The sequence below is a fragment of the Phoenix dactylifera genome, unplaced genomic scaffold (assembly GCF_009389715.1).
Source record: "Phoenix dactylifera cultivar Barhee BC4 unplaced genomic scaffold, palm_55x_up_171113_PBpolish2nd_filt_p 000077F, whole genome shotgun sequence".
Lineage (NCBI taxonomy): Eukaryota > Viridiplantae > Streptophyta > Magnoliopsida > Arecales > Arecaceae > Phoenix > Phoenix dactylifera.
The window spans coordinates 100,232-116,917 of record NW_024067676.1 but is presented as its reverse complement, the minus strand read 5'-3'; the positions used below and the strand labels follow the sequence as shown (position 1 = coordinate 116,917).

Below are 16,686 nucleotides of genomic sequence, written 5' to 3'. Positions count from 1 at the left end.
GCCTAACCCTCGGATGCCTGGCTTAGCGCCGGAAGAATTTCCTGAGGCCTAACCCTCGGATGCCTGGCTTAGCGCCGGAAGAATTTCCTGAGGCCTAACCCTCGGATGCCTGGCTTAGCGCCGGAAGAATTTCCCGAGGCCTAACCCTCGGATGCCTGGCTTAGCGCCGGAAGAATTTCCTGAGGCCCAACCCTCGGATGCCTGGCTTAGCGCCGGAAGAGTTCCCTGAGGCCTAACTCTCGGATGCCTGGCCTAGCGCCGGAAGAATTTCGGGAGCCAGGAGTCAGCAAGACGCTACCGAGAGTTAAAAGAAAAAGAAGGACGAAGGCGAGATGAAGAAACATTCAACTTGCATTAATTTTCATTGTTTCAGGGCCGAGGCCCATACAATTTGGCAAAACGCCGGTATGCAAAAAAAAAGAAGAAGACGGACGAGGAAAGGCCCCCGATTAAATAGGCGGAAAGGCAAGGGACGCCTCGATGACGCCAGAGGACGCCTGGCTGCCGAAGGGTCGCTCGCGCCCCAAAGGCGAATCGACACCATTAAGGAAGGATGTCCGCCGAAATCCTCAAACTGCCAGGTCAGCAATAACCGCCATACGCCATAAAAAGGGCGGGGAGCTCGAAGCGCGCGCGCCTCTCCGAGGAACGGCGGCAATCCCGAAACATCACTCCCTTCACCTGTTCCCCTTCTGGTTCCAGGCTCGGAAGTGGGGGGCTACTGTTACGGGGGAACTAAGCCGCCATGCCCCACGTGACCGGCACGCGCGCCCAGAAAGACTACGGCTGCCCTTTTGATCCAGCAATCCGACCCCGAGTCGGATATCCTCGGCTCCGCAGCCCGACCCCGAGTCGGCTGCCCTTTTGATCCAGCAATCCGACCCCGAGTCGGACATCCTCGGCTCCGCAGCCCGACCCCGAGTCGGCTGCCCTTTGATCCAGCGCTCCGACCCCGAGTCGGACGTCCTCGGCTCCGCAGCCCGACCCCGAGTCGGCTGCCCTTTGATCCAGCAATCCGACCCCGAGTCGGATATCCTCGGCTCCGCAGCCCGACCCCGAGTCGGCTGCCCCTTGATCCAGCGCTCCGACCCCGAGTCGGAGATCTCTTGATAACGACAGGCTATTCCCCAGAGGCACGCCGCGGCCTCCTGCTCCACTACTCCCTGCAACGGCTGTATCCGATGCTGCTCCACGATCTCCTGCATCAGCCGTACAAAGCGGAGCCCCACTATGCCCTGACGTGGCCGTACCCGGTGCTGCTCCACGACGCCCTGTAACGGCCATGTCAGTGGCCACACCATCGTGCCCCACGATAACGAACCCCCTGAGAGACCCCCCAGCCAGGTATATATGCGGCTGGGGGGAGAAAAGGGGGGGGGTGAGCAATATCTCCCAGAGCACTCTCTTACTTGCGATTATCACCTCTCCTCCTCCTCCAATCTCCTCTGACTTGACCGTCGGAGGGCCATCACCACCCTGGTGGTGGTGCAAGGCTTGTTTGCAGGTTTCTTGGCGGAAGGTGGAGCGCAACCAACACCAACCAAGACAACTCAGACGGAACCCCGTTCACACCGCAGTGCCAATCGTTCTCGGTTTGGACCACCAGCAACAAAAAGTATATAGGCAATTACATGCCTCCAAAATTTATTTTCTTAACAGTGTGAATATGGGTGCCATGATGAATTTCATAATACTAACCAAAATATAGAAACACATCCTGCTAGTAGTCATGAGGATCCAAAATTCTTCAATCAAATATATCAGCAAAGGACAGTGAAGGGAATGCTTGAAATCCTGCGTAGACTCCCTTGTGGGAAAGAATCTTGCTATCCTTGTAGCGCAAGGATTTATGCCTAAAGAGGATGATATCAATGATTTGCTCATCCTGCATAGACTCCCTTGCAAGGTGCGCCAAACTGGTACTGGGGCCCATGCTAGTCAGCTACCGATTCGGTATGGGTTCAAGACTTTTAAAGAGGTGGGGGAACCGAATGGGTTCAAACCGGTGTGAACCAAGTGGTTCTCACCAGTTCCGCTCCGAACTGCCCCGATTCCCAATTGGTTCGATTCAATATGGGGTGAACCAGACGGTTTAGCTCGGATAGGCATACCTTGCTCCCTTATGTGAAAAATCTTGCTATCCTTGTAGTGCAAGAATTTATGCCTAAAGAGGATGATATCAATTTTAAGCAAAAAAAAAAAAAAGAGGATGATATCAATGACTTGTACATCCTGCGTAGACTTCCTTGTGGAAAAGAATCTTGCTATCCTTGGGATGTAGGAATTTATGCCTAACGAGAATGATATCAATGATTTGACCTAATATTTTAGTAATTCATTGTCAAAAACTTTAATAATTATGTCATTATGAACAGTCTCAACATGTGCCAAGAAAATATATATTTTCATGTTCTAGTAAGCTTGACGATTTGAGAAAGTTCTAACATAAGAGACAAAAAACAGAGAGACAATGCAGTTAACTTCTTAAGTGGGGTTTTCAACAAAATCTTTTAATATTATGCATCTCTACAAGATTCATAACAAATGAAGATGTAGTTGAGACGGTGAGGGTGAATGGAAAATATTGTTGTGACCCAAAACCAAATGTCATATTAGCTTGAATGGCATATTGCATCATATCCATCATGCATACACTAGACTAGTGAAAAAATAGCCCCACTTACCAGCCCAACTTGATTTTAGGCCTGCTTGAACCTAGGTTTTCAGCCCAATAGCTGAGCTAGGCCTTAATTTTTAGGCCTACATTGAAATGGGACCAGGTTAGGGTTCATCATTTTTTAGCCAAGTCAGACCCAATCAAGTACATTACATTTTTTCATATACTTTATTATATAATAACTTATATTTTTTTATACAAGTTATATTGTATATTTTATTTTAAAATTTTGAAATAAAAATAGAAAAGAGGGAAAAGGATTAGAAATTAAGAAAAACTTTAAACGTAAGTTCTCATCCCTATCCTCTACTCTACCTGCCAACCCCCACACCCCAACTCTCAAACTGCATTCATCCCCGAGTACCATCTCCTCCCTCTGCCTCCATCCTCCCCCACATACCTATGCAACCTCCCTCCACTTGCAACTGCTACCGACCAAGGCTCGCCACAAGAACCTCCTATTCTCCATCTTGCCCACCTCCTTATCATCCTCCCTACCTACCTCTCTCCCCGCTCCAAGTAGCCACCTCCTCTCTCTCCACCCCCAGTCAGCCATCACCACCTCGTTTTCTCTACCCCCCCCCCCCCCCCGGTTGGTTGTCACTATCTTCTCTCTCCCCCTGCTCAAGTGTGGTCACTCCTCATGTCCATGTACCTCATGAGAATCACGCCATTAATGTCATCTTGGAAGGTCAATAATGTGTGGTTTTGCACACCAGCATGTTGATAAACACCATTTTGTCATGGATGAACTGGCTGACCACCGCCACATTCCAGATCCACTCAAGCTACTCCATCCGCTACGGAAACCCAAGGGTGGCCACTTGAGCATGGGGCTTTGTACTAGCTGCCACACTTTCTCATTAGTTACCAACTCTAAGAGCCACCAGTCTTCAGTGATATCATCAACGTGGCCCAACTTGATATATAAAGACATGTCCACATGCCAATTTAAGATCCATTGTAGGTGTCGAAGTCATCCATTTCTTACCAATGATAAGGAAAAAGAAAGTAAGTTTTCCTTCCCATTATAGACTAGAACAAAACACAAAATTTGAAAAATGAGATGAATGATTTCACCCATTTCATTCACTAGTGAAATGAGTCATGGAGACCCTCCACCACTATTTTGCTCCAAAAAGAATGAACAAAAGGGGGGAAAAGGAGCTATACCTGCTAGACAGAGGCTAATGGTGCTATTGCTAGAGCCAAGTGACCTTGCTAGGTCATGCCAGAGAAAATAGGGAAGAGAAAGAGAGGAGCTTTAATGGGCTAAGGGTTGAGTGCAAGGTTCCCTAAACCAGAGTCAAGTATCATATTGGTCAGGAACCGGGTTGGTATGGTAGCATACTATATTATATGGACACACGATATGTAGAAGCATATTGGGTATGGTACCAGTTCAGGGTTTTAAACCCTTTTTTTGTTTTCTTAATTTTTAGCTTTTCAAGATGTTTTAAGGTCTGAAAACTTCAAATTAGAGTTTTATTTATTATATGTTTTAAAAATTGTTATTCCATAGTGATTCCAACATATCATACACTATGTGCTTTGTGCAAATTAATAAATTAAAATAGATAATTTAATAAACTATAGCTTGAAAAGTCTTAAAGACAACAAATAACTATAAATTACATCATACATACATCTGGTCCCTTGTGAAGACATTGGGATCTTGTTCATAATCTAATTCTGACACAATTTAAAATATAAATCACTTAAAAAATTAATAATGTATATTTTAATGCAAAAATAGTCTAGTTACTCCAGAAGATATGTCCAAATTATCCCTACATAATACTAACCATTCATCATTTTTCTAATTTATAAATACTTTTATTAATTTTATGATAAAATATATTTAGTTAAAAACTCAAAAATATTTTTAGTTCGGACTAATGTAGCACCTACCAAGGGTATGATCATGGTATGCTAAACCGGCCCGTACCGGCCGGTTCTGCACGTACCGTACCGGTACCGGGGCCAACCGGTACGGTTGAGCTTGTGAAAAAACGGTTCCGGCCTCCATGGGGCTGGAACCAACCGATTTCCGCTGCGTACCGGTCCGGTTCGCACCAGTTCGCGCGGGGAAGCGCGCTCGCACGCACGGAAAAGAAGAGGAAAGAAGAGGAAGAAGAAGAGAAAGAAGAAGAGAAAGAGGAGAAGAAGAAGAAGACGTACCGGTATCGGGCCTCGTGCAGGGAAACGCCCTTCCTTGCTCATGAGAGAAAGGAGGAAAGAGAGGAGAAGAGAGGAGGAGAGAGGAGAAGAAAGGAGAAGGAGAAGATTCGGGAAGAAGGAAGAAAAGAAGGACAAGAAAAAGAGAAGAAGAAAAAAAAAAAGGAATGCGGCCGCGAGCATCCCACGCGGGGAAACGCGTCTCGTGCGCGCAGCTTCACCCGTGGAAGCGCGGGGAAAACGGGTAAAAACACAGCCCGCGCACGCTGGAAACCGCGCGGGTACGCTCCCGCGGTGGACCGGGTCGGTACCGGTTCGGTACGGCCCGAACCGGTACCAACTCGGTCCAGGTCGCCACCGGTACGCCGACCGGGTACCAGTTCGGCGTACCCTGGATATGATATAGATCTTTTGCAGCCCTTAACTATGCTTTAATGGCCAATGATTTTTGAAATTTGTTTAAACTTGGATTTAGGTTCAGTTAGCTATACATGGCCAAATTTGAACAAATTATTGCCAAAAAAAACAGTAGGTAGCACACGCTCCAAACATGCTACAATCTTTTTAGAATTATGAATATTATTTCTTTAATTATTTTACCCAAAAAATTATTTTTACTATAAAAAATTAAATAACCAACCAAAAATCACAAAATTGGCATTAATGTGTAGATCATACTTGGATCTACAACATATTATGAAATCATACCAAAACACAAAATTTGGCATGATTTCTTCTTATTTTTTCAATTTTCGGCCTATTTAGATATTGAAAAAAAGAAAGAAAGGAGAAAAGGTTCCACCTTGCTAAGACAAAGATCCGAACTGCTATCGGCTACAAAAGCCCTCTCCCTCAAAATTCTCCTTACTTTCAAGCTATCCCACACCCTTATTGGGTTCAAACTAGAGAAGAAAGGGCCTTTCCGACCAAAGTTTATTGTCTCGGTATCGGACCCATATCGGTACCATGCTGGTACAATATTGGTACACCCAAGGTTCGCAGAACTGATTGTACCGGCGTACCGGTGAGCACCGGCACCGGTTCGGTACCGGCTTGGAACCCGTACCGAACCGGAGCCGCGCGCGCGGAAATTAAAAAAAAAACAACAAAACGCGTCCGCGCGCGTCTGGGACGCGCGCGGACGCTTCAAATGCCACAGAGTGGCATTTAATGCCACTCTGTGGCATTCAGCCCGCGTGGGCACGGTGCCCCGCGCGGGGAACCGCGCTCGAACATAGGTGTCGAACAAATAGTAAAGAGCTTGTTTAGCCATTTCTCTGACAGCAACAAATAAGGTGTCGAACATAGGCTCATATCCCAATTGTAAAACTTGAGAATAAAAAATTGGATAGCTAAGGACATTATACTTCTCAAAATCAAGCGTGTTCTTGTCAATTAGCCTCCTATTGGCTATGACATATCCTCTCTCCTAACATGTCAATTAGTCTGCTCGAAATAGCTAGCAGTTCATTTCATAACAAAATCCCCAAATGTGCAATCCTGGGTTTCAAAATGGCATATTTTGAATTACCTAACTTCAATGCAGAAGTGTTTAAATAACCTTGATCTATCCAGAACCTGGTACAAGGGAGTGTACTTGCACTTCACTTAAGCCATCACACCAAAGTTTCATATTGCCCAAATTTCAGAAAAATATGTATTAAGTGCAGTTTCTGCTTTATTCTTATAAATTTAGCTGTACGTTATTTTTGCACCTGTTGGTTATGCAGATCTTGTTAAAACCGGAAGTCTTGGATGTTGACAATGAGCATTCATTTTAAATGTATGTTACAATTCTGACCAATTTTCTTATGCACCAGGTTTCAAGTAAAAAAGAAACGGTTCTTCCGCAACTTCATGACAATTATGCTGTTTGGTGCAGTTGGAACACTGATCTCCTTTATTATTATTTCACTTGGTAAGTTCGCGATCTCTTTGTATTTAATTGCACTATAAATATTCCAAGGAAAAGAATTTCAGCATAAATGTAATTGCATAAGTTTTTATGCCATGAAACCGTAACATGGCAAATGTTGTATTTATCAGAAATTGTCTTTTGTTGACTTTGCTGTCTGCAAGACAGAAACCTTAGTATTGCACTTGTTCAGGTAGTTTATTATCCTCTTATAAGGGCGTATTCTGAGTTGATTAAATAGTTTTTCCGAATACATGCATGCTGCAGTTCTGAGTTCAAGAAAATTCAGGCATGGCTCATTGAGCATCTAGTTTTTCAAGATGACACTGGGTGAAATTAGTTTGGTTGATGAATTTATTAAGCATTTAGTTAGGAGGCTAAAAAATATAAGATATGAAGAATTATACCAGAAGATTGATGTGGGCAGAAACAAAATCAGAATGCATCAAAAGTTTTCAAACTTTTTAAATCTTAAAATAAGCATGGGATATTAAAATTCAGAAGATTTCAAAGAATTTGAAATATTCTGTGTAAAATTTATCATCATGTCTCCATCTTCCTTTTTTTCCTAACTGCATTTCTGCTGGCAAACATATCCTCTGAAAATAATCAACTATGAAAATCTGAATTTATCTAATTAGAGAAAAGTAAGGAAGTATGAATTTAGGTGTAATTGATGCTTGCCCTTAGCTGAATGTGGGCCCATATTTTTTAGTGATAAAAATTTAACCCTGCTGCACTGCTAGCAGATAGTGGCTTTTACATGGTATAATGGTGTTCCAACCAAGTTTGTTTTGCTTTTTTTCTGCTCGCTCCCGTGATTTTATTTTCTTTCTCGATGCTGCTTCTCTAGTGCCTCTGCTTGCTGAGTATGCACGCAGAAATTATTGTGCTCTGGCCTTTCTGCTTCTTTGGGTTTATTTCAGCCTTTTCTTGACCATGGCAAAACTTTTCTTCATGTGATATTGCTAAGACATTTCAGAACTGCTATGAGCTAAACGGAACGATAAGAGGATAGAAGGGATTTCAATTTGGAGCCTCTTATAGATCTCATCATGGGAGTAACGTATTACTAGTTTAATTGATAATTTTGTAGTCAGTGCGAACAGTAAGCAAAAGATTTAACCTGTAACTATTAATCTTTAGGAAGTCAGACAAATTGCATTTTCCCTATATTATCATATTATTCTGATCCATGTGAGTAATCTAAACAATATACTGAAACATGATATGGAGTGTCTTCTAAGATTAGCATTTTAAGTGGTCTCCAGAGTGGAAACTCAACTAGAGTGATACTGGAGGTGTTGTTCTGGAATCTCAAGAAGGCCTGATTCTAAGAGGAATATTTTTAAAGATTCGGGAATCTCTAAGGAAGAGAAAAGTATACAAACTGCTGTTTTTCTATATGATGCATCACATTTATTTCTCGACCTTCATCTATTGTCCAGGAGCAATAGGAATAATTAAAAAAATGGATATAGGTGTTCTGGAAATTGGAGATTATCTTGGTAAGCTCTCTTATTGCACGCTCTTTGCTTCTATATTTTTTACCTCAATTCTTATGTCTTTTTTGCTATCACTTGTTTCCTGAGCTCTCAAACTTCCTTCTATTTATATATTTGCAGCAGTTGGAGCGATCTTTTCTGCAACAGATTCTGTTTGCACCTTGCAGGTTCTGAACATCTCAAATTTGTGTTATAGGCAAAGCTTAAGATATAATAGCTTACCATATTTGGAAATTGTGTTCTTGAAAAACAGGTTCTCAGTCAGGATGAGACGCCTTTACTTTATAGCCTGGTTTTTGGCGAAGGTGTTGTAAATGATGCCACTTCAATAGTGCTTTTTAATGCAATCCAAAACTTTGATCTAGGAAATATTGATGCTGTTACTGTTTTGAAGTTTGTTGCAAACTTCTTTTCTCTATTCTTTACCAGCACTTTTCTTGGAGCATTTGTAAGTTTGTTATGCTTCTGTAATGTAGTTCATTTTCATAAAAGAAATATGCCCTCCAACTTGCAACTTTTCTGTATCCTTTTCCAAATGGCCAGAGTTCTATTTCTGGTTGATATTTGTTCTCTTTCTTCTGCAGGCTGGATTGTTTAGTGCTTATATCATCAAAAAGTTGTATTTTGGCAGGTTGGTGATGCAAGAAACCTAAACTTCTCTTAGTGTTTTCTTTTGCATTGTAGTTACCATAAAGCCAACCTCAAATAGTTGGAATATGGCTGGATGGTTATGGTTAGCTGTGGAAAAATTTTATTAGTGTAGGAGTACTGAAAGAACTGGATTGGTGCTGCAGTTTTTTCTTTTCTTATGCTTTCCATACTTAAAATAAAACACTGATAATTGCAGCACCCTTTTGTAGTTATTAATATTATTTTATAATGTAGCAACATGATGTGATACTATCAAAAGCAAAATCAAATTTTCCTGTTTTCTGCTAAAGATCTCATTGCTTATATTTCCATTTAATAGACATTCTACTGATCGTGAAGTTGCAATTATGATACTTATGGCTTACCTTTCCTATATGCTGGCAGAAGTGAGTGTCTTCTTTTAAATCAACAAACATATTTAGAAACAGTCTGGCTTTCCCTTGTCTCCATGATGCTTGATATTTCCCAATTAAAAAAAAGCGTCCGCGCGCGGACGCGTCAAATGCCACAGAGTGGCATTTAATGCCACTCTGTGGCATTTAATGCCCCCACGCGGGCTGCCAGCCCGTGTGGGCACGGTGCCCCGCAGGGAATCGCGCGCGGGCGCGATTCCTACGCGAGGAATCGCGCGCGGGCGCGCGTTCTCCGCTCGCGCGTCCGCGCGCGTTTTTCAAAAAAAAAAAACAAATGCCACAGAGTGGCTTTAAATGCCACTCTGTGGCATTAAGAGGCTCACGCGGGCTCCAGCCGCGTGGGCGCTCTTCCCCGCGCGTGGGGCGCTCTTCCCCGCGAACCCCCGCGCGGGGAAAGTGTGGCTTGTACCGGCGCGAACCGGGCCGGTTCGCACCGGTACCGGCTTGTACCGGCGCGAACCGGGCCGGTTCGCACCGGTCCAGGTACAGAACCAATCGATTCCGACCCAGTTTGGGTCGGAACCGTTTTATACCCCTGTACCGGTCCGGTACGGGCTGAACCGACCGGTACAGGTCGGTTCAGCAGACCTTGGGTACACCTGTATGAAAGTCGATTCAATATACCGAGACTCGATATGTCCCTCGTACCGAGTCTCAGTTTGGTGTCCGTACAGCATAGTATGCCCGATACGGAATGGTACGCACCGGTACAACGAAATTTGTTCCCAACCCTTTCTCCTCTCTTTTACCCACTCTAGCACAAAATAGGCAGGTGCCTATCAAAATCGAGCAGATCCAAGCAATTCTGCTCGATGCAAACTGGGTCTAGACATTTCCCCAACCGAAAGGCGAAACAATACTAGTTCCACCTTGGTTTAGTTTGGTACACCCCAAACCAGGTTATTCAGGATGGTTCCAAAAACCTTGGTTAAGTGTGATGACTATAGCAAGAGAGAATGGTCACGACAATATGCCCCCATATAGACACATGGTATAGGTGCTAAGTTAGCATAGCAACCATATATGCATCTGTATCGGAGCATACCAAGCCCCCAGTAACATATCAAGGCAGTAAAATAACTTCCCATATGGCTCGACATATTGGGTACTTGGAACCTTGAATGAAACATCTCTCAGCAATATTAGATGTTTAAGGTAACCTAATATAAAAGAAAAACTGAAAACACCAATATGGTCATCCTCATGTGTGCCAATTTATACTGATGTTCTAGTATCGTGCCTGCACACCTACACATAGAGAGTATAATACCTTTTAACTTCAAGTTACCCTAACCAAAGCTGTAATTTAAATCCCTGACTCGATGATCTAAAACCCATTCAAGTTGAACAGGTCAACTTGATTGATTCATCCCCTGTTAAAAAATTGAACCATTCCAGATAGTTCAATGAGACCAAAAGAAATTAAAAAAATACAAACTAAACCTGGATCCCATGTGATTTCCTACTAAGATCTAACAAAACATCCAAACTTCTTGGTGATGCCCCCTCCAAGTAAATTCTCTTAATGCCCTCTCACATATCAAAGATATATCCTGTGCCAAAACCTTTGATACTGAAGTGAGTCCAATTACTGTATTACATCATTCTTCTCCATCTTCTTCTTCTTCTTCCTCTTTTTCTTCTTCTTCTTCCCCTTTTTCTTCTTCTTCTTGCTTCAAAGAGGGAAAGGGAACTACCAAATAGGTTGAACTTTGAGGTTCTCAGTCCTAAATCTAGATGAGAATGAGAGGTTTTGAGGGTAGGCTTTGGTCAAACCGTCAAACCATGATTGATCTATGGTCAAACTAGTAAACCATGATCTAGCTGCCAGAATGGGTTTAGGTTGGTCAATGATTTCAGAACACTTCCCTAATCTAGCAAAAGACACGCCTGAGCCCTTATTAGGATTTAAAATAATTTTAAACCTGAAAACTAACACAACTTACATTCCCATCAGCAACTTTGAACAAAGTATTTAGGTCCAAAATTTCTTAATCACTCAAACCAATAAAAAGGAGAAATTGTGGGACTCAGACCTATTTACTTTTTTGAAACATAAATGGACATGTAGACCAGTTGTTCCCCTGGAAAGATGGGCGATATTGCATTTGACCTAAACTTACACTGCTTAATTGTTAAGATTGGCATTAACTTGAAGTCCAATAGTTTGAGTTTCATAAAAAGTAAACTTAACAAAGTTGAAGTGTTCTCTCTTAAAATATTCTTCCTAGCTAATGTTTCCCAAGATATGTCTCATCATCCCTTGATTGTGAAACATTCTCCCTTTAACCTTTTTTATAATTTTTCTTTGGAATTCCTAAAGCAGTAGTGGAATTAGTTAGATAGACTCCCACTTTCCCATTAAAACTCCTAGTTTGGCCTACTTCTAAATGCTGCTCTCTAATCAAACTCCCCTTTCCCACTAAAAATTTCCTACTCATTGCCAACTCAAGGATCAATCAATCCAAACCCTTAAAGTCTCCAATTAACCATCGAATCTCTTCCAAAATTAACTCCTTACCCACTGTTTGACTATCTGAATTTCTCTCCTCATTGTCCATGCACGCACCTCTTTTCCTCCTAAGAGCCTCCAACACATGTACTGACTCATATTCTTTATAAAAGGTTCCTTATCTTCTTTCCCTCCTAGGGAGTGCATTATCTAAGAAAAAGGGAGTGTGCTTGTAATTTTCGGATCTCAAGCATTCTTGCAATTCCAACTGTATTGAAGATATTGCTTCTACTTCACACCCTCTTATTGTTTGAATCAAGGAATGTTGTACCAGTCAGTACAGGTGTGAACCAACCCATACCGATACCGAACCAGTACTTGGTAAAAGAGAAGTACCAAGTGTTGGTATGCCCAACCAGTCCCTGTACCAGATATACCAACGCAATAATAAATTGGTACCAGTACAGGCCCAATATCGAAACGACGTACCTTGGTTTCAATGGTAAAAATTCTTTTTAATAGATCCAAAAGAAAAAGTTAATTGATTCCTTCTCCATGCGTGAATTAATACACAATAATAATAATTTAAATAATTTACTAAATAATAACAAAACATATTTAACTACTATTGGAAATTTTGAAAAAAGAAAACATGAACATTTAAAAATAATGTAATCTAGATAAATAATAACTTCAAAAAAAATAAGTTTATACAATGTCAAGAATTTTTAGAATAATTTATATTAATTCAATTGTTGTTTCTATTAATATATTTTGGGACACATGCCAATATATGCCCATGCATAGAGGAAAATCACTTGCAAGCATGGTACGTCACACCAGTGCATAACGGGTGTACTATACTATATTGATATTGAATTAGTACACAGTACAGGAGGAGGGGGTACCAAGTATCAATAGCCGAATTGACTACCATACCACATGTACCGACCAACAGTATGTCAATATGAGGTCTGGAACCTTTCTTGCAAGCAACATCCGTCGAACCAGTATTACGATCCGTGCCGGTCGGCTACTAGTTCGGTACGGGGTGAATCAAGCAATTCATCTTGGTTCAATAGATCATAATTCAAGCTTTTTAAAGAGGTGAGGAGCCCAAACTGGTTCCAATCAGTGCAAACCGAGTGGTTCGAACTCGTGCAAACTGAGCGGTTTGCATCGGTTCTGCTCCGAATCGCCTAGTTCAGAGTGATTCAAGACTGTTCGGAGGAGATTTCAAAATTTAGAGCCAGACCAATCCGATTCCTCACCGGTTCGGTATGGGATGAACTAGGCGGTTCGGCCTGGTTCGGCATACATTGCTTGCATGTATGATAAATTGAAAATTTTCCTTTCGTGTTTTGCCGAACAATTCAAAATATGTCTACAATTATATTCGACTATAGGGCACCATGTTTTAGTGTGACCTCCACATTTTTGGCCACTCCTTGAATAAAACCCTGGTTCCACCATTCTTGCAGAGTATTTATAGAGAAAGTTTGAAAAGTGAAACACTTTTAAATGTTTTCTTTTGTTTATACTCAAGAATATGGTTCCATGATCTTGTTTCCTGTTTATGCAACACCAGCTTTCAATGTTATCAAAGTACTTTCTTGAATCAGCAGGAGTTTTGTTAATTATTAGTTCACAGCACACATGCTGCATCTCAACTTGTAAACATTGATATGCAAATTATAACTTGATCAGATAGTTTAATTACATTGTTCAATCTACTATCTGAATATAGCGGACACAGTGAGTCAGTGACCTGATATTACAGATGAAAATGGTGGTTTATGCAACAGGCAGTACATGCTACTTCTATTCTTATTAAAACTATGGCTTTGAACACCGAAGACAGTGGCAGTGAGCAAAACTGTATTACAAACAATGTGTGTGAAATTTCACAACATGGTTGCATGAAGGAAGCAGGAGGCAAACAAGGGTCATAAATCAAACAACTAAGAAAAAAATCTCTGTTAAAATTGATAAAACTGCAACCAAAATTGTGAAGTTTACCTTCTTCTTCAAGTAAATTTGCCTCATCTGCATCATAAAACTCCTTACGTATGGTCCGAGAAGCAATCTTCTCGTAGGTGTCCTCTTCTGCCAGAAAACAAACACAATGCAAATGCTGTCAGATAAAACAGCCAGAACACAAATCTCCACCTCACTTGGTACGTATACTGATGGAAGTCTTTATTTCCATAAAAATGATACACAGAAAGTTTTAACACAACACAGGACCAAGGTTTGATTAACCCAATATGAGTTTGTTCCACGGCCATGAGGAAGCAAAGAACGAAAAAAATGGAACTATGTAACAAAAGATGGTTGTGGTTATGGTTATAGTTACAACAGAAGTGTGACGAAGAAATATATCAAAGGAGGTACGCTATTTGTGAAAACTGATGAAAAAGTAAGTGAGAACTGATTGAGATACTGGCAGAGAGTGTGCAACAAGGATCTGAGGAGGACACACTAAGGAGAAATATTGGAGCATCTTTCAAGTGATATTAAAAAGGGAGGGAAGGCCTAAGCTTGCATGACTGCTGAAGAGGGATCCATAAACCTGACCCCAAATTATGGGGACAGGCAAGAATTATGGTTGTGGAAAATCAGTAATTTCATGGAAAAAGATATCTCCATTTCTGTTTTCACTTTTCAGGCTGGTCAGCATTCTTGATCACGAATTGCCTTTCCAAATCTTTTCAGTTTCCTTTTTCATTCTTTCAAATACTGGATAATGAAAACTAATGTGGCATTCTCAGTTAAACTAAGCATCATGTTTTCCCAGTAATACTACTCAATTACTTTTGCCTGGATAAGATTTATTTTTTTCTTTTCCTTTCGTTCATTGTAAAAAAATGCAAAGACTTCCCTTATCAATAGTGAGAATCCTGTTTCAATCTCATGAAGCAGGATTGGAAGCTTAACCTTAAAGATGCAGGTGTTCCCCTAGTATCATGGCCCCAAGAAACATGTTTGCAAGTGGTAAAGTCTAAAAGAGAAGCAATTGGCTCCTTTTTTTATTTCCCAAGCTTTTTATTGAAAAATGAACACAGCATAAACCTCTTGCTGCTGTCCTATTTCAAAGGAACTTAAATGATTTTGGTCAAACATTAGCATTTATGTAAATTCTGATAATTTATTCAGGCTTTGTGAATTAGGGATGAAAGAAGATCAAATTGGATACTGTACCTCATGATTTTTTTTCTAAATAGTTGGAAAGAATTTGATATGCAGATTCTTAAAGGATCATGCAGAAATGGGACAAATTTGTGAAGGACATGAAATAAGGCATGAAGTGGATGAAAGAGTGACATTTAGCTGTTTGAATTTTCGATTCATAGGCGCAACAAAGAATACTGAAATTTTCTTGTGGCTGCCATTTTTTGATCTTTTTCTCTATTCCTCACCCTAATATGGATGTGCATTAAGTCAAGTTATTGTACAAGCCTTTAAATAGGACAGAAGTGCCCCTTTGTCAAAATAATAATAATAGTAATAATAATGTCGCATTTGATTGCATAGTACTATAGTAGTTCTATGTTTTCTTACTATTTGGCAGCTTAATTAATTCCAATTGGGATTTCAACCAAGCTAGATCCCATAATGGCTCAAATAAGCTAATCAAGCAAGGGTTCTAACCTCTAGGCATGCTTCCAATTATTCTTAAGATTCTGGACTAAGGGACATGGGAATAACCCAAGAAAAAAAAAACTCGCCCCATAAACATTAGAAATACCTGTTGTAATTTCCGGACAACTTCCAACAGTGAGAAGCCTCATGATGGCAGCCATTCTCCCACAACCAGTCTTGCATACCATTGGGACAAGCAACCTGGATAAGAGACCAACAAATTACATAACATTCCAGGCAGAGCAATTTAATATGTACCCCTAAGATGAAATACCCCGCAATATCTGCTACAAAATTATTAATGTACAACTACATGTTCAGGTAGAAAGAATTATTGTTGTGCATAAATCCCTGTACATCAGTTGCCATTAACAAAAAATTATACTTTAGGTAAATGAGAAGGCTCATGTATCAGCTTTATTTTGTTATTTGTACTAAGTCTGAAAAGTAACTTATACTTTTAAGTCAAACTAATAGATCTTGACATCCTGAAAAGATTTTGATGGTAGGATTTTTAAGTATAAAATATTGTGTTGTACTAAACCTGTATAATCCAATAATAGAACATTTGCTGAACGATGCATGTAGGCATATTATCGTGACTCTTCAACATTTAAATGAATGATTAATTTTAAAAAATCATAAAAATTTTGGTAGCATAAAAATTGTCAGACTCCATAATCGCTGCATGAGATCTGTCTTTTAGTTGTTTTGACAATTTAAGAAAGGAAAAGAACCTTTACTACCCCTTTCATCTTCTTTTAATTATAAGTATTCCTTATTTTTTTTCTGAATTTAGTAGATTTTTTAGTTGTGGTGCGCAAGGCTCTAAATCACAGTCCCAAACCCAGTATCAACTAGGGACCAGGTTGGGATAGGTTGGTGTTCCGATAATTCACTGGAACATCAAATTTTCCTTCTGTTGTTTCTTGTTTTTAATGATCGTTTAGAGGGGGGTTTGGATTTTTTTCATAATTTAGGATTAGGTAAGTTTTCTGTTGCTTTCATTGATTGGATTTATGGTGACTAGCACCAATTTGCTGTTGGGTTTATGCTGCCTGTGATCTAAGATCTCTCTGCCCCCCCCCCCCCCCTCTTCCTTTATTTCTCCCTTCTCCTGTTATATTGTCTCTTTTATTGAGACGATATACTGGTAGAAGGCCCCTCCTCAATTCTTCGGCACAGGGTTTTTTCTAAATGTGTATATATATAAGCAAATAAGGAAAAGAAAAAGGCTTTTTTTCACACATCCC

At 40.7% G+C, this 16,686-nt stretch overlaps 2 protein-coding genes across 2 annotated transcripts in view; one reads left to right on the top strand and one right to left on the bottom strand.

The window, feature by feature from the left end:
- LOC103717832 overlaps positions 1 to 16,686 on the bottom strand; it is a 66,649-nt gene that overhangs the window by 47,445 nt on the left and 2,518 nt on the right. Inside the window, exons 2-3 of the mRNA XM_039116265.1 lie at positions 15,540 to 15,634; positions 13,811 to 13,897 (exon numbers count right to left, since the gene is read on the bottom strand). Of these exons, the coding sequence (XP_038972193.1) occupies positions 13,811 to 13,897; positions 15,540 to 15,621 (169 nt within the window). The 5' untranslated portion in view covers positions 15,622 to 15,634. The remainder of the gene's footprint in view (positions 1 to 13,810; positions 13,898 to 15,539; positions 15,635 to 16,686) is intronic.
- Positions 6,443 to 9,389, top strand: LOC120104699 (sodium/hydrogen exchanger 3-like). Its single transcript, XM_039116266.1, has 6 exons — positions 6,443 to 6,773; positions 8,219 to 8,278; positions 8,396 to 8,442; positions 8,529 to 8,723; positions 8,860 to 8,906; positions 9,246 to 9,389. The coding sequence occupies exons 1-6, from the start codon at positions 6,713 to 6,715 to the stop codon at positions 9,328 to 9,330; spliced, it is 495 nt and encodes a 164-aa protein (XP_038972194.1). The 5' UTR covers positions 6,443 to 6,712; the 3' UTR covers positions 9,331 to 9,389.

Coding starts and splice junctions, on each gene's coding strand:
- LOC120104699 (XM_039116266.1), top strand. CDS start 6,713: ATGACAATTATGCTGTTTGGTGCAGTTGGAACACTGATCTCCTTTATT. Junction 6,774..8,218: donor CTTTATTATTATTTCACTTG/GTAAGTTCGCGA, acceptor TCTATTGTCCAG/GAGCAATAGGAATAATTAAA. Junction 8,724..8,859: donor GCACTTTTCTTGGAGCATTT/GTAAGTTTGTTA, acceptor TTTCTTCTGCAG/GCTGGATTGTTTAGTGCTTA.